This window comes from Magallana gigas, chromosome 9 (genome assembly GCF_963853765.1).
Source record: "Magallana gigas chromosome 9, xbMagGiga1.1, whole genome shotgun sequence".
In the NCBI taxonomy this organism is placed as follows: domain Eukaryota; kingdom Metazoa; phylum Mollusca; class Bivalvia; order Ostreida; family Ostreidae; genus Magallana; species Magallana gigas.
In genome coordinates, this window is record NC_088861.1 from 26,106,375 (window position 1) to 26,130,077 (window position 23,703).

The 23,703-nt window shown below is 35.8% G+C and overlaps 1 protein-coding gene and 1 long non-coding RNA gene across 3 annotated transcripts in view; one reads left to right on the forward strand and one right to left on the reverse strand.

Moving 5' to 3' along the window:
- Positions 1-23,703, forward strand: part of LOC136271161 (uncharacterized) — a 132,313-nt gene that overhangs the window by 21,940 nt on the left and 86,670 nt on the right. The window lies entirely within an intron of this gene.
- LOC105346811 (uncharacterized) lies at positions 4,840-22,906 on the reverse strand. Of its 2 annotated transcripts, XM_020074764.3 has the most exons (5): positions 22,706-22,906; positions 8,740-10,400; positions 7,242-8,183; positions 6,706-6,785; positions 4,840-6,034 (listed from the first exon to the last, which is right to left on the reverse strand). In XM_020074764.3, the coding sequence occupies exons 2-4, from the start codon at positions 10,382-10,384 to the stop codon at positions 6,730-6,732; spliced, it is 2,643 nt and encodes an 880-aa protein (XP_019930323.3). In that variant the 5' UTR covers positions 10,385-10,400; positions 22,706-22,906; the 3' UTR covers positions 4,840-6,034; positions 6,706-6,729. The 2 variants fall into 2 exon arrangements, with proteins under 2 accessions (XP_019930323.3, XP_019930324.3); XM_020074765.3 differs by lacking the exon at positions 22,706-22,906 and having other exon boundaries at positions 6,703-6,785; positions 8,740-10,675.

Sequence of the window (23,703 nt, forward strand, 5' to 3'; positions counted from 1 at the left end):
CATCCGAACGACGGGTGCAAAATTTACATTAATGAATCATTTCCCCAAAATTATTGTAAACCACGTTATCCATATTTAGCTTTTAGCCGTGAAGCGCTAACAAAACATCATATTAGTTCATATCAAAAAAAGAAACATGTAACAGATCATGATTAGTGTATTAATTCAAACACTAATTTGAAGTAGTTTTAACGTATTCGAAAAAGAAGAACAATTTTATCAATTTGTGTTTATTCCGTACCAAATATAGTTCGGCTAAGGGCACACACTTCCAAAGTGGCGTTCATTCAAGCATTGATGACGCAATGGTACCGGAACTGATGTCGCCCGGTGTTGAAGGAATCTGAGCAATCTTGTTCAATGGATTCACAGTTCATTTTTTCGGCGGCGATCTTCCAAGATTTAGCGTCTGTTGGACATTTCTCCACATATGTTATTGTCATGGTTGACTTTTCACAAAAGATGATGGCATGAACCTTTAAACAAAATAAATGATTAAAATTTTTTTTTGATTTTATGATAAGGAACATTGTAATTGAAACACATTTCCTTCTAAACAAATTGTGAAGGAGAAAAATTAAACTCTTTCTAGTCAGGTCTACAAAAAAGATTCGTTATTAGTTTTTAGAAAACATAGAAAAGATGTGAAAACATCAAATCCAAATGGCATGAATTCCATCTACGTCCACTGGTTGGTCTTGGAATATCAGTGTTAGCAAATACTGCTTTTTACATAGTCATCTACTTCCAGTTTGATAATTATTACATCGCTTGCTATTGTACAACAGCCATTTTTCGAGTTTTCGTGAACTTGATGACAACACACTAGAAACGCCGTGGGAGCGCGGTATAAACGCAGAAGAAACGTCACGAGAGCGCGATGAACGCAGCAACAACTCTTTGGGGTCGCTGTGAGAACGTAGCTAAATGGAAAACAACTCGTTCAAACGCTGTAGATGCGCAGTGAGATCGCGATAGAGACGCAGTGAGACCCCAAAGGACTCCGTGCAAGCGCAATTGACTTATTACTGCGTCTACTCTGCGATTAGCTGCGTTCCTTGAGCGCGCCGACGGAGCTCTCGTGGCGCTGTTTGAGATCTTACGGCGCTGTTCGGCGACCTCACTACGCTTCTACGGCGTGTTTATGAGAACGCCGAGCCACAGTGCGTCCTTTGTGCATGTTCAAAGTGCGTGCCGTCGCATGACGTTCTTAAATGTTCAAGGCGATCACACCGCGACGGACGAAGATGCCGTTGTGTTGTTACGGCGCTGTAGGAAACTCTACTGCGTTTACTTTGGCGTTTTACATGTACGTTATTTAAGGATGCAGCGGGATCGCCGTGTGAACGCAGCTCCAGTGTGACAGGGGTTTAACATCGATAATAAGAAAATTAAATTTTGTCAACATGTAAAAATGTTACTACTCACTGAGTATAAACTATACGTCTATCGGCACTGTACTATCGATTTGTGCAAAAAATGGACATAATCAACGCAAAAGTCTTATTAAAAGTTACATGCAATCTTGCATTTTGAAAAAAAATATGAATAAAACTTTTGAATTGTATATTCCTTATATTACGCGAGTACTTAATTCCTCGATGCCGCTGGTTTGTACATGTCAAATCAAGAGAATATAAAATTGCGAACGTTGGACCTTTCTCCATATTTCTTATTGTTTTCATGTTTATTGCACGTTGATTCATCGAAAGTGTATCTGGATTAGCCGCAGAACTTAAACTGGATATTAAAAATGTTTAGTTCTCTTTTGTTTAAATTGTAAGAAATCTAGAATTTTAGAAAATTATTAGTTAATTCTACAATTCAAGACTAAGGGTTGTCTCTAAGACCCGGGGGGGGGGGGGGAATTCCCTCGCCTATAATAGCGTGATTACCCGGGTATTATTTCATTTCAAACACAATGTTGTTATAAGCAAGACCCCCAGACCCCCCTTCTATCTTTTGTATTTCTTCCCTCTACTTCAATTTTTAAAGATAACCCGGAGACTGTAGAAAAAAATTTAATGCAAATCAAAATTTCACGTTCGTGACGTCGTGACGTTTTCGACTAGCTACGTCAAAGTCGTGTTAACATGTCTTACAAAAATTGTCATAAAATGCTTAAAACACACATTTAGATATCTTTGTATATTTGTATTCAGAAAAAGGTGACTAATCGGGAAAAAAAGTGAGTTTGTGAAATTTTGACCTTAAGGGCCCTTTTCTCGTGATGGCAGTCATATTTAAACTTGTATCGTGGTTTCTTCTGTACACATTCATGTTAGTATTTTTGAAAAGTTTTGATTTGATAAAAATATCAAATGTACATGATAATTCATTTAAGTTGCATTAAGCAATCTTATAAAATTTGACCATAACGTATTAAGAAACATGTGCGTATCTACAGTGTTTTTCATTCAATGATACTAGACTTTGACCCGTGCGTGCACGGGTTGACATTGCATATCGAACATTTAGAAATAGGTACATCGATACACCTTATTATTGACATTTACATAACAAAGCTATAAGCCTACAATAATGCTATTAATTTCACTACACTTTCCTTAGTTTGAATAACCTAACTGTGTCTCGGGAAAAGCCCCTCCCTTACTTATACCCGTAAAGTAGCAGAAAATTGCAGAATCGCTCTGGAACGATTTTGGAGAAAGTTAAAATGATGTTGCCTTGAAAATAACAGTCAAATACATCACAACAAACCTTTTTGAGACTGCAAATACCTTTCAACTAAAAATTTTAATCCATAGAATGGAAGAACTCAACACCTTTTCACCAACGTACACGTAATCGTATATTCTTTGTAAAACTGGGTCTGTAGGACATTATTCATTTTTACGATAAAACATATTCTATCTTCACTCTCCTAACAAATATAATGTAACATTTTTGCATGTAATCAAATATTTTTTGTCATCACGAAGATGAAAGTAAGTGCTTAGTTGAAATGTATATTTGTTATTTTATACTTTCTCTCATAAGAAATCATTAATTTATATGAACAAAATATATAGCAAAAGTCCAATGAAAATTTACCCGTATTTGTATTATCATTTCTGAGTTTATTCAGGCAGATGTGATATTGTGGAAACAAATATAAACTAAAGATCCCGTTAGTGTGAATGTATTGCGCAAGTGCAAGATTGTAAAATCCAAAAAATCCAGGTGATTTCCGGGATTTTTTGAGCAATTTTCGTTGATTATTAATTAGCGAAGCTTAACTGAGAAAAAATAAAAACAAATTGGTAATCTTCAAGTACCAAAGATGTTTAAAATATATAAAACAAAAGACAGTATTCTTCCGATTTCTAGGTATTAAAGACTAAAAATTCGAGTCTATTATTTTAATATAGTAGTATAGATGTTCTCTTTGTGATGTGTACGTGATTTGATTTTTTAATACATAATGTAATATATCATTTCAAGAAAATAAAAACATAACCATGTCTGTGATTTTATATTTCAATATAGGTATCTTGACTTCACAACCCTGTGTGATTGTATGTAGCAGTATATGTATTAAAGTGTGTGATTGCGAGAAATGGTATATGTGTAAAAGTGTGTGATTTAGTGTAAAGAAATTTGTGTTAAAATGTGTGCTTGCATGTGGCAGTATATTTAGTTAAATTGTTTGATCATAATACTTGTAACGTTATATGCAGTTAAATTGCGCTATTGCAGGGTAACAGTATAAACGTAAAAGTTCCTAAATCCGTGTAACGGTATATGTGTTAATGAGCGTTACTGTGAGAGAGCATTATTTACATGTAGTAAATATTTAAGCATTAAATCATTATAATTTGAAAGATGTGGTCTTATAACTGCAACGGTGTGTGCATACAAATTGAATAACGCGCGCTATCGCGTTATGAAATTTTTTTGGCACACACCGTTGCAGTTAGGAGACAACATCTTTTAAATAATAATAATTCAATGCTTATATTTACGTTTTTTTGATATTTATTCTCTTACCGAAAACATCATTTATTTTTAAAATCTCTGCCTTATTCAACGAGTAATGTGCAATAAACGGAGGAGGCAATGGAACAGCCGAATAATGCTGACAAAAAATATAGCACAGAGATTTGATAACTTATAAGAAAATTTTATTTTTCATTCTGAAATTTGATGAATTTACTTTTGGTATACTAAGAAATTAATCAATTGAATTCATTTTACTGTTAAAATATGTTTACATCAAGAAATATTAATCAGCGTAAGTATAATATCAGGTCGTGATCTGGCTTGAAGTCGCGAGGAGAGTCAGTCAAGTTCTTCAAGAAATACTAAAGGAAGACTGTATTCATACGCACCATATTTGATGAATGGGTCATCTGTGTTATGCGTAAATATCACTGAAATAAATCAATGCAATTTGATAGGGGGAAAGAAAGTAAATGTAAAAATAATTGCGGTTACAGTCTCTAACTCCTGTCTGTTGTTGTCAAAGTGCAAGATTGCCGGTAAAGATATTAAGGTTTGCATTTTTACAGTGAGGTTTATATAACAGAATTTTTATTGCACGAGCATGTTACAATTATCGACCAATCCTGAATCAAAATCAGAATCAAACCTATCAGTCATTTATGCAATTCTTGAAACAACTTTGAATACTTGGACGGAAAATTCATTTTGAAATTTATTTTTCACAGTCTCTTTTAACCTTTAACTATAGTGAATACAAATGGAGATTGGTTTCTCAGAGATTTTGTTCGTCTCAATAAATCATTGTCTTGATCTTTTATAAAAAGGTTACAGCATCATATTATTCTTTTTAGTACCAAAATATCAAGTATTGACTTACTAAGAAAAATACAAAACTATAGAGAAATAGCACATTTATTGAGTTCACTCAACATATCGCCACAAGTCACAAAACATCATTTGTATATAAGTATTATGTATTTCATGGTAAGCGTAAATACAAAGAACAAAATCAGTACACTTCAACTTGTTCACAATATTCGTCCAAAACTATTTACATAAACACGGGTTTTCTATCTACCTGATCAATATAGCTCATTTTCCATGTGGGAGAATTGTGCTAAATTCACCATTAATGTACATAAAGGCATATTTTTTTTTTTTTTACAAAATTCATCATAAACCTAATACATGTACGAGGAGTTGCATCAGAGGATTAACAACATGACCTATGTTGCCTTACACCACTACCCCATGCTGTAACTTGTCATTGCATTGTTAGTATACAGGTCTTAGAGGATATAAGACATGGTTCAGCCATATTTTTTTTACAATAAATTGACATACAAAGTAAAGTCAACTATTTACATGTTGCCATTCAAACAACATCAAACAACAAAAAACAACATTTCGGTATGGTCAGTTAAAATCCCCTTTTCACCCTTTAATCTAGATCTCCATCCATGTTAATCAGGACATTTGTAATAAAATATTAACTGATACTCAAAAACCTCTTTTACAAAACATATTGTCAGGGATCAACACTATATAATACAGTTCTTAAGTGGAACTTGATCGAGAACGCTGTAAAAAGAGGCTTTTTTAATTTCAAATTAACGAATACAAGTTTGAGTTATTTCCCTTTAAATGTATTTAATCAATTTATTGTGTGCAAATCAAAACTGAAAAAAAAATCATCACTCATTAGCCACAATTCTAAGGGACATCATTCAAATTGCAACTTACTTGACTTATGCATATTATACTAAGATAAAACTGATAAAAAAGTAAAATAACAAATTACTGTAGAGTTTATGTATGCAGAACGCAGAGTCCATTGATGATGCGTTATTCATGCAGAGTTCACAGAAACAGAGTCTATTGATGACGCGTTATTCATGCAGAGTTCACAGAAACAGAGTCCATTGGTGGCACGTTATTCATGTAGAGTTCATGTACACAGAAATATAGTTCATTGATGACGCGTTATTGCTATACAATTGGTTTCGATTTATGTGACTATCGGAATTATGGATTATCCTAGCAAGTTTCCTACTGTCTCCACCTGAGGGGGTTCAAAAACGCAGCTTGTCTGCAAGAAACAAAATTCATCATTTAATAATAACATTAATGAATAATATTAAATACTAATGAAAGAAAAAGTGAGCAAAGTCAAATAACCCACGCTCCCCATTACTTGACATTGCTACACATCAAGAATGGCAGCGTATGCGTTAAATACACAGACACTGATACAGGACATTACTAGTACATAATCTTTTCCTGCAAATATGCATATCTATCTATTTGTCATTGTAATATGTAAATCTACACATTGGAATTCCGTGCAGCTGTTTAGGAGGAGTTACGCTTACAAAAACTAAGAACAGATTGACTGACGGACGAGTCAAAAACGTTATACCCCTCGCAACTTCATTGCATGGAATATAATAATAGCACGATTAGATATATGTTTAGACTGATGAAGACTATTAATTGTATAACTCTTCATTTATTAAAGACTTATTTCGAGATCTGTTTTATGATATTTCACATTAAGCAAAGTAAAACTTGTATATCATTATGTTTCACGCAACAGACAGCCATGTTTGGATGATCACAAAGTGTGAAATAAACAAGAGTCAGTATTACAGTCCTTGTTAATTATACACAGGTCAATTGCAGCTGCAGATGTCAAACAAAGTGACAAAGAACATGTGTGGTTTTGAGGTCTGACTAGATTTGTACAGAAACATAAACAACCTGTATGTCCAAGCTATCTCAATTCTACGGCTGGTGTTGAGCTGGCAATGCGTACTTATCAGGATTGGATCTGTGCTCATCTACAACAAGTCATTAATTAGCTGTTAAATGATAAATATGTTACAGGTTATGTAATGATAAACCTACATCTCCAAATTTAAAGTTTAAACTGATTACAATGACACATGCTTTAATGTTTATCTATTGAATCAAACCAATTCAATTAACTTGTAACACAATAAGTAATTACAAATACATGTGTCACCTTATTAATTACAATGATCTTTCATTTTAATTGACTAAATGCAATAACATGTGACTACATCTAATTAATGAAAATTGTATCTAATTCCCATTGTTCATAAACAAATCCCAATGACACAGCTATAACCCTGTAACAATGAGTTGTTTATATTGACAAACAATCCCACAGATAAACATGTCTTACATGTATCTTATTGACTGATAATTAACACGGATTGTGTGTCTTTGATATCTATATCTAGTTAATGTAAATAATAATGACTCAGACTTACCTGTCAGAGCGTCCTGTCTGGTGATATACCTGTATATAGCCAGAGTGTTTTTGTTGACTGATCCGACCCAGAGACGGTGAGTGTTGACATCATAACTCAGGCTCCATAGTACACCCATCTCTTGTGATGATGTCAGTAGATGTAACAGGAACCGACCATCCTCGTCTAACATCTGAATTGTGTTGGTTCCCCAAACACACACCAAGATGTGTGACAGCGCGTCAGTACAGATTCCACGTGGCCGTAGCTCTGATCCTGATGGAGGTCCTGTGTAGGAGAAACGATACCTTCCTCCACGCTCTGTCACCACTAAAGCATCAAAGTCAGACACCAAGACATCCCCATTGTTGTTCTCTGTTATATAGTGAGGTCTATTATACAGTCTCAGTCCTGTGTTGTCCTGTTGTATGGTTTGTGTCAGTTGTCCGCTCTGATTGTACCGGGCTACCATGGCTGTCCCTTTATCATAGTTAAATATCACCATCCCGACCAGTAGATTCCCAGTGGACGGAGACGAGTACACACACCATGGTTGATACATGTATGTAGAGAGATTGTTCTTTATAAATGTGGTGGTTGTTTTCATATCCTTTGACAGTTTTTTAATGTTATGATTCCTATCTATATAAATCAGTTCACTCTCACTGTTCACTGTGTGTAATCCATAATCTCTATTATATAAATCCTCCACATGATGTAATGGGTCTCCTGTTGTGTTTGTCAAAATGAGACGACTGTTTTTATCACTGACCCAGACCCGGTCTGATGTCACACAGGAAATGTGATTACAACAATTAACACCTGTAACTGTGAAAGATTGATTAAACTCATCACCAGACGTCAGTTTCGACAGACACTGGTTTCCTTTCTTTGGTTTTTCTTCCCCTGTGGTTGGGATTTCACTCAGTGACTCCGTCACATCAGCAGTGGCTGGTTTCAGATCTACAAACAGTCAGATGAAACAGATTGATTAAAAACATCATATATTCTATAATGATTATTATAAAGTTTGTCTGTGATAATGTATCAATTTAGACCATTAATTATAAACATATATACATGTATCTTATTATTTGATTGCTTAATAAATTTATCGATAGAAGACAAATGCATATAGCTGATAAGTAAATGTTTTACATATAGATAGTTTATTTGCATCTCATTAAATGCATTTGATGTCTTTAAACAAATATGTTCCGATATCTTATTGACAGATGATAAAGATCACATCATATATATGTCTGACTTGTAATTATATTTTGTAGTTTCACTGCTTAGGCATTCAGTTTCACAATTATCACAAGCAACTATCCTACTCTTTATTACTACAATGTATCATGAGTATTGCAATATGGGATGAAAAAGTGAGTATATAGGAAGTGAGAGAGTGATTATATCATGAAATAATTAATATACTGTGTACAGTACAACCTTTGTTCACAATTAGAAAAAAAAACTATATATTACATAATTTACAATGGTAATGACTAAGACTTACCTGTCAGAGCGTCCTGTCTGGTGATATACCTGTATATAACCACCCTGTTGTTGTACCGTGATCCGACCAAGAGACGGTGAGTGTTAACATCATAACTCAGGCTACATGGTGAGAATATCCCTGGTGGTCTTATCAGTAGATGGGACAGGAACTGACCGTCCTTATTTAACATCTGTACTATTTTGGTTCTATCATCACACACCAGGATGTGTGACAGCGCGTCAGTACAGATTCCATGTGGTCGTAGTCCTGATCCTGATGGATGTCCTGTATAGGAGAAACGATGTCTTCCTCTACGCTCTGTCACCACTACAGCACCAGACAACATGTCAGATACAATGACATCCCCATTGTTGTTCTCTGTTATATAACTAGGTTTTCTATACAGTTCCAGTCCTGTGTTGCCGTGTTGTATGTTTTGTGTCTGTTGTACGCTCTGGTTGTACCGGGCCACCTTGCCTGTCCTGTGGTTATACATCCCAACCAGTAGATCCCTAGTGGACGGGGACCAGTGCACACACTGCGGTAACCATGTAGAGTCAGTTTTCTTTATAAATGTGGTGGTTGTTTTCATATCTTTTGACAGTTTGTTGATGTTATAATTTCTATCTATATAAATCAGTTCACTCTCACTGTTCACTGTGTGTAATCCAAAACCTCCATGACATAAGTCCTCCACATGATGTAGAGTGTCTCCTGTTGTGTTTGTCAAGATGATATTGTTTCTATCATTACCGACCCAGACCCGGTCTGATGTCACACAGGAAATGTGATAACAACTACCAGCACCTGTCACTGTGAAAGATTGATGAAACTCAGCACCAGCCGTGAGTTTTAGCAGACACTGGTTTCCTACGCGTCGGTTTCCTCTCTCTGTAATTTGGATTGCACTCAGTGACTCCATCACATCCCCCTTGTTTAGTGAATCAATCATGGAGACCTGGCGGGCGTGAAGTGTGAGATGTATCTGGTGGAGGGCTGTCTTTATGGATGAGAGGAATTGTAGCGCACTGAATTTGAATGTTGGCTGTACATATCCGTGTTCATATCTCTGAAGGCTGTCAATATGTCCAATCATTTCTATTTTCTGTTTTAAACATCTGTGCTTGAAATTAAGGTCACAAAACACATTGTACTTAAAATCTTTTTTCACTTTGTTAATGAGATCTTTCAGTTTCTTGGCATTTGTTATCATTTCTGATTGATAGAGTAAGAATTCTGCGTGACAGGTTTTGAAATCAGCTTTCATTCGTGGCAGGAGAACAGGTCTGTAAAGGAGAGCCTCACTTCTGATGGTATGAATGATTCCTATGTGCTGTTGTCGCTTTGTTTTATCAATTGTTCTAAAATCTAGTATCCTGTTTTCTTTATACTGTGTAAAATGGAAACAGACAGGGAGTTCACAAGGTTCACAGTACATTCCAAGTAGCATATTAGGATGTCTCACACAGATCTTTTGTGTTCGGATGTAGTTGATTTTATCACGGTGTGACACAACATCATGTTCTATTGTTTTGAGATCTTTTACATGGTTCTCTTTACATTCGGGACACAGATCACATGGACACGATACACAATAGTACTCTGTGTCCTCCAGACATTTAGAACACCGGAGTATTCTATATGCGGAGCTTGCTGTGTCCATGATATGGGCGGTCTGTCTTTGAATCACAAAAAAAAAAAATAAAGGTTTTTTTTAATTATGTAAACCACATTATTTTAAAAACATTAGAGTATTTAATGGAGTTATATATCAAATTTTGTTTGCAGGAATATTTAAATTTAAAACATAATTAAAACAGACTTTGTTTTGAAATAGTAATATATTTGCTATTCAAAGAAAAATGATGGGTTTTTTAACCACCCGACTTGCTGATTATTTGTTAAAACTCTTTTTGCATCATACATTGTCTTCTAAGCATGATTTCTCTCTCTCTCTCTCTCTCTCTCTCTCTCTCTCTCTCTCTCTCTCTCTCATTCTCGCTCTCTCTCTCTCTCTTCTTCTTCCTCTGCTGAACATGTACTCTTGATTTTTATTCCTCTGTTTTTTGCATTCTTTCTCTAATTCCTTTTTCTTAGCAACATATACATGAACTCTTTTTTCGCACGCACGCACGCATGCGCGCACGCACGCACACACACACACTGCAGCTTGCATTTTTAGGCACTGTACAAACCATTTTGTTCATTATACTAAACTCTTTTTTCTCATTAAATCAAAAGGTTTTATAACTACAAAAGGTCAAAGTTCATGATTTTGATCTATCATGTTGATGAAGTGTAAATGATTTCGTGAAAATATGTACATTTTATGTGTGACTATTATGAGGGTTAAAAATGTTTGAAAGTAGTGCCACTATTTATATAATGATTCTGTTTCAAAAGAAGAAAGATGTACTAACTATAGTTGTATACTATATGTATATGTATGTATGACTTGCGCCATATGTGGTTTTTTTTAAATATTTCAACAACAAAATGCTTTCTTTGGTGATTCATGGGGGACATGAAGGTAGCGACATTGCAGGAAAAATACATTACCCGCGTTACCGTGCTATGTATTTTTTTTAGGGATCTACAGGTCACGTCCTTAAAATATTCAATTGTTTGTATCTCAAAAATGAACAACAATTTTAGATGGATGTGAAAATAAAAATGTTAGTATTCGTAAGACCTTTCGAATGAACTCAAGAATTGGTCTCTTAACTTAGGGGCCAAGAGACTCGTAAAGTCTCTTACACATACATTAAAAACTATCAAGATTTCTTTATGCATTATAGAAGCCAAGTTGTTGATCGTCACAATATCTGTTTGTAAAAATCATTGCCACGCTCATTTATGACGTAATAAGGATTTTAAAGGGGCTAAGGTCCTTAAACTTTGATGCAATACATGTAGAGAAGAATACATGCTTTGTTAAGCATTGTAGAAGAGAAAATGTCTGAATTGATGATTCTAATCGACTCAACTAATGAAAACACCAATGTATGGCCCTGTTAAGGATCTAGTGGCTGGCCCTTAATATATTCAATCAAACTTTAGATGGATGTAAGAACAAACTAGAGGTACTGTGAGCAAGCTCACAATTGATACCCCCCGCTAAGATAAAAAGCATACTGTGTGTATTTTTCCAATTATAGAAAATATTGGATGAATCTATTTCACCGTCTTTTTTCTTTAAATAACAACTGCTCTATTTTTCTTAAAACTGTTGGTCATAAGCAATATTTGTGTGAAGTAAGAACATTCAATGCTTCTCAATAAGAAAGATAATGACCAGACACAAATTTTGCACTTTTTCTGCCAGTGACCTTGACCTTGCCCAAATGACCTTGGGTCAAGGTCATGACACACCCTTTGGTCTTAAGCAATATTTGTGTGAAGTTAGAAAATTCAATGCTTCTCCATAAGAAAGATAATGACCGGACAAGAATTTTGCACTATTTTCCCCAACGACCTTGACCTTGCCCAAATGACCTTGGATCAAGGTCATGACACACCCTTAGGTTATAAGCAATCTTTGTGTGAGTTAAGAACTTCCAATGTTTCTCCATAAGAAAGATATGGGCCGGACACAAATTTTGCACTTTTTCTGCCGGTGACCTTGAACTTGCCCGAATGACCTTGGGTCAAGGTCATGACACACCCTAAGGTCATAAGCAATCTTTGTATGAAGTTAGAACTTTCAATGTTTCTCCATTAGAAAGATATGGACCGGACACGAATTTTTGTATTTTTTTCTGCCAGTGACCTTGACCTTGCCCGAATGACCTTGGGTCAAGGTCATGACACATCCTTAGGTTATAAGCAATCTTTGTATGAAGTAAGAACTTCCAATGTTTCTCCATAAGAATGACATGGACCGGACACGAATTTTCTATTTTTTCTGCCAGTGACCTTGACCTTGCCCGAATGACCTTGGGTCGAGGTCATGACACACCCTTAAGCCATAAGCAGTCTTTGTGTGAAGTAAGAACTTCCAATGTTTCTCCATTATAAAGATATGGACCGGACACGATTGCACAGACAGACGGACGGACAGACGGACGGACGGACGGACGGACGGACGGACAGACAGACGGACAGACGACGGACAGACGGACGGACAAGGTGATTCCTATATACCTCCCCCCCCCCAAACTTCGTTTGCGGGGGGTATAAAAATGTTAGTATTTCTAAGACCTTTCCTATAAACTCAAGAAAAAGGGACAGGTCCCTTAACTTAGGGGCAAAGAGACTCTGTAAATCTATTACAACCAACTTAAAAGTGATCCAGATTTTGTAATGCGTTATAGAAGCAAGGGTGTTGATTGTAACAATATCAGCTTGTAAAACCCATATCACATCCATTGATGACGTAATTGGGGATTTTAGGGGTCTAAAAGCTTAAATCTTTAATGTGCTGTAGGTGAAAAAGTAAAACACTTTGTTAAGCATTGTAAAGGATATTGACAATCGTATACATTATCTGAAAGTGAGGGATGGGGGATTCTGAAATATCATTGATATTTTAATTTTATCGTTTAAAAAAACTGAACGGAAGACCTACTCGTTACTCGTAACGAGATCGTATTTAGTTATTTACTTTTTTATATTGAGTCGGAAATTGATTTTTCTCCAATTACTATTTAAATATCAATATTTTCGGGGATTTTTTTAACCATTATGAAAGGTGGAAAGGCCTCTAGTTGTTCCGGAAACACTTAGTCTACTAGTTTTTTTCTTCTCTTTTTTTTCCAGTGACAGCTTTTTTATTTTTTGAGATATTGATTTATTGCCCCTATTGTACGAAATACTTATTATCGCTACCCCTCTAAAACCATAAGAGGTAGAAAATTGGAACTTTTTACAATGTCTTTATTACACTTACAGGGTTCTTCAATCTATTCACACCGAAAGGATCTGAGGCCAACTTCTATTATTATACTTTCATGTTAAATACTGAAATATGATTGGTTTAGATGCAGTTAGTAATCCGTTCTATTACCCTCAGCATTAGCAACACACTTGACAACGGGTAACACAACGAATTGTTACATGCGCGTATATTATGCGCGTACGGTTCGCCGTAGAATTCACTTCATTTTTATATAAAAGCAGTAAAGTGTTCTTTTAAATTAAGACATTCAGTATAATAAAATAAATAGTGCCTGTTTGGGAGGGTAACTGTTGAAATTGACACCCCTTAAAAACCCTTGTCTCGGGTTGTCAATTTCAACAATTACCCTCCCAAACAGGCACTATTAATATAATAGTAATTTCCCCTGAAAGTATTTAAATTTCTTTAAAACCACTTTCAACTTTTTTACTATTTTCATACTGACTTCCTCTTGGGATGGTAGCGTCTACTTTGGCCGAATAAATGATATAAAGGTCAAAGGTCAAAGTCCGTCCTTTTAAATCCTATAATTTAATGAATTAATTTCTTATTTTTGAAACGGAATTCTAGTAAAGGTTTCAATAGCATGCTGGATTGCGCAATAAGGTATTCGGTTTGGCCAGCCAGGTATCACATCAAGGTCCTGTGGTTACACAAGTTGAACTTGTTTTTACAGTCAGCCCATTGATATTGTACAAAAACAGCTAGCATCTAGCGCACTCTCTTTTATTGTTAGGTTTTCTATTGATATGTTTGTGTAAAGAATATTCACCTAGCGAGCACATCAGTTTTGTATAGAGTAAAGGGGAAAAATCCAAAAAAGTAATTCAAAAGAGATTAACGATAAACATCAGAGATTTCTAAAAGCAATAGCTAGGAATATAAAAAAAAATATCTGAAAAATCATTTCTAGTACAACATATGTCATATGTATAATATTTTTTTGCTTATCTTATTGAGCAATCTAGCAATTTATAAAGAAAATATTAAAGGGGCATAGTCACGATTTTTGTCAAATCCTATTTTTCTGTTTTTATTATTTACAATGCTTTAAATACGCATTTCTAATGATCAAGTGAAATTTGATAGTCAGTCATTAATTTAAAATCAAGTTACAGAGCTCACAATTCTTTGATATGTAAACAAGGCTCGTGCCCTGTTTTTGTTTACAAGGGTTCAATATACCACTAAAAAAAATTTTCTATCTTCCTTAATCATCTTTAGCATAAATAAACAGTTCATAACGTTTAACACTTCATTTCTGGTCTAAAATAGGACTTTTTACTTCAACATTCAAAATGTAAACAAAGGCATTGTTTACATAGGAAGGAATTGTGAGCTCTGTAACTCGCCTATAACTCACTGAATGACACTTTAATATTGGTTGCATATTAAAAATGCCTTACTGAAGCATTGTTAACATTAAAATCAGAAAAATAATTTTTGACCAAAATCGTAACCATGTCCCTTTAAGGTGGAAAGACCTCTAATTGTTCGAAAACAATTTGTCTACTAGTTTTGAATTCAATTTCTCTTACAGACGTGTGGGAGTAGAGAAGAATATTTTTAAAGTAAAGTCGATTTCCTAAAATAGAATACATATCAATTCAATATTGCCGAGTGACAATTTACCATGTAGCTTTCACTATCAAGTTAAAATTGTAAATGGATGACAAACAGCAAATACCCTAAATGAAAATACATGTTCAATAAATGGTCATTTACCCCCCCCCCCCCCCCGCCTCAACTTCTGTCCCATGGCCTGGGGACCACAAATCTCACCGTTCATCAGGACATTATAAACATGATACCAATGCATGACTTATCCCCCACAACTATGATAGTAGAGAATCGAGGAAAATATGAGATCTATACAATTTAACTATGTGGCCATATTGGCCCCGCCTAAAGTCCTGAATCCCTGACCCAAGAACCATGAATTCACAGTTTTGGTAAAGCGTTTCATGGATATCATTACTATGCATTTAGTTTTTCTCAAATATATATGAGAGAGTAGAATTTTTTAAAGATTTAATATATATTTTTTATATGGCCATTTCGGTCTCACCTTGGGGCTAGACCCCTGAGCCAGGGAATCATGAATTTTACAATTTTAGTAGAGGGTTCCATGGACATCATTACAATGCATATAGTTGTAACAATATATGTTAATGATATAAGAAGTATTTCATGTACGACTTAATGATAAGATGAAAAGCCTCGTTTTGAAATAGATTAGAAAGTACTCCACACGTGTGTTCCATGACTTCCTCAGTTCCTGAACTTGTCAATATCATATAATGACACATGGTGTCAGAAGTGACTTGAGTGACTGTCATTTCTTGGAAAAATAACGGTAGGACTATCTGAGATAAACCTTATCGCGCATATATATATATTGTCTGTGAACCGTTTCGAAGAAATTCGAACTGTACAATGGGCGACGAAGAGGGACAAAACAACTTTATTTTCAATTCCAACCCAATTTTTTTTAACATTCCGTTTCCAAGAGCTTTAGACATAAAAGGTGACTTAGCAAACAACTGGAAACATTTCAAATCAGTGTGGAAAAACTATGAAATTGCAACTGGATTACATGAGAAAGATGACAAGTTGCGGTGTGCGACATTTCTAACATGTATGGGTTCGGATGCTCTCCGCGTGTTTGACGCATTGAAATTTCCAAATGCCGCGGATAGGGAGAAAATGGATGCAGTCATTAAGGCAATGGAAGAGTTTTGTGTAGGACAGACAAATGAAATATACGAACGCTACACTTTCAATGAAAGAGACCAAGAACCAAATGAAACCATTGATGCTTACGTCGCCATGCTGCGAACACTTGCAAGAACATGCAAGTATGAAGCACTTGAAGATGAAATGATCCGTGATCGGATTGTCTTAGGTATTCGGGATAACAGCACACGCAAGAAACTCTTACAAGAAAAGAAGTTAGATCTTCAAAGATGTATAGACATCTACAGGGCAAATGAAAAAACAGCATCACAGCTGAAAGACATTGAAGATGAGCAATTTGTGAAGAGCATGCCTTTTAAAGGCAAATATCTGAAAGGAAAAGGACAGAGAAATCAAAGTACATCAGGGAATAAAGTGAAATATGATAATGATCAACCTCGACTATGCTCATATTGTGGAAACAATCATGTACCAAAGAAAGAAAAATGTCCAGCCTATGGAATTATCTGCAATACCTGTGGAAATGCTAACCATTTTGCAAAAATGTGTCGATCCGCAAGAGTCAGGAGTCGTCAAAAGCATGTTCATGAAGTGCACACGAGTCAGGACGGTCACTTGGATGAATCATCATCAGAAGAGTTTGTTTTGACAGTAGAGCATGTCAACGAAATAGGGTCTCGCAAAATAACAGCGGTGATGAACATAAACAAAACGCTTGTTGAATTTCAACTTGACAACGGATCAACTGTCAACATCTTACTAAAACATATACTGTAGAAGCAGAAATATTCGTTGAGGATTTAATTTCGTTATTTTCGTTGGCAATAAAAATCAACGAAATTAAATCCATGACGAATTTTTAACCCTGGTATTAGTGATTACAAAAAGATTCCGATATGACGAAATTAAATGCCAACGAAATCTTCTTTGGTTTAAAAACAACGAAATTTTGACCCAACGAAAATATATGTTTCTACAGTATACACAAAGCTTTGTGATGATCCAACTGGAACCAACTTGAGAAAATCAAATGTGACTCTTGTTATGTGAAGTGCAGAAGTGAAACAAAGACCAAGAAAACAGAAAAAGTACAACCTAGAATTTGAAATTGTTGAAGGTAAACAGCTTCATGCAATTTTAGGAATCAAAGCCATTCAAGCGATGGACCTTATCACAGTAAACCATAAGGAGTTTCTATCCAAACATGAAGTGCAGGAAGAAGTAGTCGCAGAACTTGAAGACATTGAAAGGGAGATGGAGACTAAATTCAAACCAGTGTTTGAAGGACAAGGTAAATTAGATGGCTCTTTGACACTAGAAGTTGATGAAGGTGTCAAACCTGTGAAGATGCCAGCAAGGAAAGTGCCACTTGCTATCAAAGATAAACTGAAACAAGAACTGGATAAAATGGAACAGTTAGAAATCATCGAACATGTGAATTCACCTACTGATTGGATCTCGAGCCTTGTTGTCGAGCTTAAGTCAAATGGACGGATTCGATTATGCATTGATCCTAGACCACTGAATCAAGCTCTGAAGAGAAACCATTACCCTACACAACTAATTGAGGACATACTTCCAGATTTAGGCAAGGCCCGTATATTTTCCGTAGTTGACGCACGAGATGGATTCTGGCATGTAGTCATGGATGAGAAGAGCAGTTATCTCACCACATTTTCAACGCCTTGGGGGAGGTACAGATGGTTGATAATGCCATTTGGGATATCACCCGCTCCTGAAGAGTTCCAGAGACGCATGGAAGAAGCGTTGGAAGGACTTGATGGCATCAAACCTATTCATGATGACATACTGATTTATGGCTGTGGAGACAATGACAAGGAAGCTCATGATGATCATGATCGCAAGTTGGAAGCCTTGCTCCAGAGATGTTTGGTGAAAACATTAACCTGAAAAAGGAGAAAATGAAACTGAAAGTAGACTCAGTCACTTACTTAGGATTTGTTATATCGAAAAACGGACTTTGTATTGACCCTCAAAAGGTGAAAGCGATTCAAGAGATGCCAACTACCAAGGACAGACAAGGAGTGCAAAGACTTTTAGGGATGACAAACTTTGTTCAACGATTTGCGCCACAACTTTCAGGAATAACAGCATCTTTAAGAAGTCTTCTTAAAGCTGACACACATTTAAGATGGAATGAAGATGTCCATGGAAAAGCATTCAAGGAGGTGAAAACTGTACTGTCAAATACTCCAGTGTTGAGGTTTTTTGATGAACATAAAGAGTTTGTTTTGCAGTGTGATGCATCTGAATCGGACCTTGGAGCTTGTCTACTTCAGGAGGGACACCCAATAATGTATGCATCAAGATCACTAACAGAGACCGAATGCAATTACGCTCAGATTGAGAAGGAGCTCCTGGCAGTTGTCTTCGGAATGGAGAGATTTGAGAATTATACTTATGGCAGACATGTCGTTGTGGATCATAAGCCACTTGAGATTATACACAAGAAGAATTTACACAGTGCACCAGAGAGGCTACAAAGAATGTTGTTGAGACTTCAAAAATTTGAATATGAAGTACAATACAAAAGGGGTACAGAAATCTTTTTTGCTGACACCTTATCTAGAGTGTATCTAAAAGCTCAGCCAGAGGACCTGGGAGAAAAGGATCCTGTGGGAGTACACACTGTTGACTATAGGGAGCATTTACCAGTGTCTGAACAACGCTTTGCCCAAATTCGGAAGGCAACAGAAAGAGATGAAACAATGGAAATGCTAAAAGGAGTGATCAAGACTGGATGGCCTGAGGCAAAGGCAGATGTTGAGCCTGAAATCCAGATGTATTTTTCTTTTCGTGAGGAACTAGTTGTGCAAGATGGACTTGTTTATAAGGGAGAACGTATAGTAGTTCCAACTGCAATACGCCCGAACTTGCTTGAAAGGATCCACAACTCCCACATAGGAATTCAAGGATGCTTACGAAGAGCTAGAGAAAGCCTATACTGGCCAAATATGGCTAAAGATATAGAACTCTTCATCAGCAAGTGTGAACCTTGCAACATGTATGCAAATGATCAAGTGAAAGAGCCAATTATAAGTCACAAGATTCTGAGTCGACCCTGGCAAATCATTGCATGTGATTTGTTTGAGTGCCAAAACAAGGATTACTTGATCACAGTAGACTACTACTCGGACTACTTTAAAGTGGACCGTCTACATAGTAAAACCGGTAGTTCCATAATCAGCAAACTGAAAGCTCACCTTGCAAGACATGGAATACCTGATACCCTTGTCTCCGACAATGGGCCACCTTTTAATGGTCAGAAATTTGCTGAATTCTCAAGAGCGTACGAATTCAACCACGTAATTTCTTCGCCAAATTATGCGCAGTCCAATGGGAAAGCGGAGAATAGTAAAGGTCATAAAACGCCTAATAAACAAGAGTGTTGCTGATCAGAAGGATCCATACCTAGCATTATTAGACCTTAGAAACGCACCCAGCCAGGATATTGGATATTCTGCAGTACAGAGGATTTTTGGGAGGAGAACAAAAACTTTATTACCTGTATCAGAAGACATGCTTAAGCCACGGTATGCTGACAAGGTCAAAGAACAACTCCATTACAGAAAGGGGAGAGAAACGCACTATTACAACAAAGGAGCCAAAGAACTGCCAACGTTACAAGAAGGAGATGTAGTTCGTGTAAGGCCAAAGGGAAATGAGAAATCTTGGAAGAGAGCTATAGTAGAAGGACCGGTAGACATTCGCTCATATAACATCAGGACAGAAGATGGACGAGAATACCGCCGAAACAGACGACATTTGAGGACAAGCAGGGAACATTTCGCTAGAGAGTTGTCTCCGTCACCAAAAATAGAGAGTAACTCAGAAACTTATCCAAACACTGGCCCATCAAGAGTGACAGAATCAGGACCCGAAAACCCAAGAACAACTAACCATGACCCTGCAACGACGTCTCCCGTGAAGCCTAACAGACCTGTTGATGAGCCAGATACCGCTCTCAACAAACCTTCGCTTACTCATCAAGCTGATCCAGCTGTTGTTGTAACCAGAAGTGGTCGGGTAGTGAAACCACCAAAGCGTCTGCAAGAGTGAAATGTATGATTTGTGTTAGGTCTACAGATAGTGAAGAAGGGCATAATAACCCTTTGTCTGTGTGTTACCAGGTGAAGCCTGGTTCATTACATGTTATGTAGTTTCATGCTGTGTTTCATGTTTGATTCCTAGTCAATTTCTAGAATTTCTACTCAGTTAATGTTATATATATAGGAGTGCTAAATTGTATTACCTACATCATACCAATGCCTTTATTGAACTAAAGTGACTTCATTCATTGACATTGAAATTAACCTTGTGGTGAACTTTTTATAAATTTTAGCTTAGGAAGGGGGATGTATCAATATATGTTAATGATATAAGAAGTATTTCATGTACGACTTAAGATTAAAAGCCTCGTTTTGAAATAAATTAGAAAGTACTCCACACGTGTGTTCCATGACTTTCTCAGTTCCTGAACTTGTCCATATTATATAATGACACAATAGTTTTTCCCCAACATGCGAGGAAATAGAAGAGAATTTGTTTTGGTAATTTGGCTTTTTTTGTATATATGGCCTCGCCTATGGCACCCCGGGGGTGGTGGGGACATGAGTTTAACAACTTTGATTCCTCTTACGATAGGAATGCTTCACATCAACAGGAGTAATCATTGGTATAGTAGTTTTTAAGAAGAAGATAAAACTGTAAAATTGTTTACGCACAACGCACACTGCACGAAGCAAGACGCACGACGAGGGACGAAAACAAATTGCAATGGGTCACATGAGTGACTCAGGTGACCTAAAAAGAAAATACTAGTATATATATATTGACATATACTTCTAGTAGACTACTGGCTACGTGCTACATAGATTGGATTGACTAACTGATGTATTCCTCGTTTTGTTTGATTGGCAATGAAATCAACGCTTTTTTGGGAGTTGATTTTTAATCAACTCTCCTATGCAGTCACTCGGACAAACCGAAAGTGAAACAGTGTTTGGACCTCAGCACAAATCAAAATAATTGACGAATTTGATGTAATTTATGATACAGTCATTTCATGCATATCTTTTACAAATTTATGCTATGCTATGAGATTTGTATGCTATGCTATGAGATTTGTATGCTATGCTATGAGATTTGTATGCTATGCTATGAGATTTGTATGCTATGCTATGAGAAATTGAAATGAAGGGCTTAATGATATGGTATGGTATGCTATGGTATGGTATGCTATGAGATTTGAACAAAAACGCCTCCATACACCGAAGAGTTCCACACATTTCGAAGTAAAATAATAAGAAGCCAAAGTTTACCACAAATCTATTATGTAAACATTTATTTTTGCAAATAAAAATATTTAAAGCCGAGTTAAAAGAATGTTGTATGCTATGCTATGGTATGATATGACGAATGCGATTCTATGAGATTGTATGCTATGGTATGAGATTCCAATGCTATGCTATGAGATTTCAATGCTATGCTATGAGATTTCAATGCTATGCTATGCTATGGTGTATGTTGTAAAAGATATGCTTGAACCGACTGTAAGCATTGTTTTTCAAGGAAACTTATTTACAAATACCTTAAAAATAGTCAGATTTTAAATGGTACCAACAATTTAAGTATTTTTTGTAGTCGTATGTATTCCTACGCCAGAGTTCAATATAGTCTCGTTCAACTGTCGCTCGGCTGTCTCCGTAAACCCTTGTCGGAGATTTACGGTGTCAGCCGAGCGTTTGGTTGAACGAGACTAGAGTTCAATATTGCTTGGATCATTACAATTTTCGAGAAATATTTCTACCACTGATACATAGTTTGATTGAATTAATTTTATCTTTAAATATTATTTAACATGATTCATATGGAGGTTTCTCGACATGCTAGTCGAAAAAGTTCAAAAATTCATATTATGAAAATATGCGTTATTTAAATTACAAACCATACGTATACATGTACTTGTCATGCAAAATAACATATCATTTATTTTAAAATAAGTAAACATCGACAAAATCAACTCCCGTCAGTTCTTCAGTACTTGGATTTCTCGAAAGCTATCAATGCTGCTTACTTGTGTTGACACCTGATTCAACTGGTGAAAACCAGAACTATTTGGTTTATCAATAATGAATAAGAGAGAAATTGCAATACGGAAACATCAACGATCTGTGTTAACAAAATACAAGTTTTCCCTTACATGTACTTCAAGCTCCATCATATATGTTTATATCACCACGGTATTATACCTTCTTACCTCCACCCTATCCCGTCTCCAATTCAATGTTGATTATGCGCATTTTTAATTCAAAGTTAACATCTTTTAAAACACAAATTTCTCAAATCAAATCAACGATGAGTCCTTACCTGTATATAACAGCAATACGTACTCTGTGTCTGCGATGCTAGCTTATTTAAATGTCCGGCTGCCAATAATCTATATAATACCTGGAGACAGGTGTCCCTGAATTGATGCAGAGTTTGTCGGGCTGACATCTCACACTCAACAATAGAGGTGTCAGCTGATTGGATGGTTTGATGTATAGTCTGTGTCACGCCCTAAAATTCTGTAAGCACGTGTTTGTCATATATGTTTGGTTGTAAAGAATGAGACGACTAAAGAACTGAACTAAATATCTTTAAACATGTGTTTATCATAAAAAGTACATGTTTAGCAGTATAATATTAAATGAATAAAAGTAAAGTAAAATATACAGTTTAACAAATTGATGGTCATAAGTAATTACACTGCATAATGGCAATAAGATGAATACTGGCGGTGATTAGTAGCACGACACACTATAGCCATTTTCAGAACGAATACGTAGACTCTGTATATTTTATTTCTTGAGGTAACAGTCTTACAATATTATTTTTTTTTTAAATGACTTACCATTAATAATCCCTTTACAAGGTACATACTTTTAAGTATATCATATTTTTAGAATTTGAACAATTAAATGTGTAGTTCATATATCATAGGCTATAATGTAACCTGTCTTTTTAAAACTTTTTCCCTCTCTGTCTCTCTCTCTGCCCTTCCTTCTCTGTCAGTCTGCCCGTCCGTCCGTCCCTCTATATATCTGTCTATCTCTCTTTTATCTCTCGTTTTTTTTATCTTTCTGTTTCAATAAAGATATTTTTCTAAAAGAAAATAGTATGATGACAACAGTTATACAATGGATCAAGGCTAAACTCACAAATGATGTACATTTATTTTTGTAATGCAGCATGTTTTAAACTATTTCTTTTTTAAATCAATTAAAATTATCAATTTTTGACGCATCAGCTAGTTATCGATGCTGATATTATACCACCACATCAATGAATATTATAACAAATTTAACCTTCACGTCACTTATATT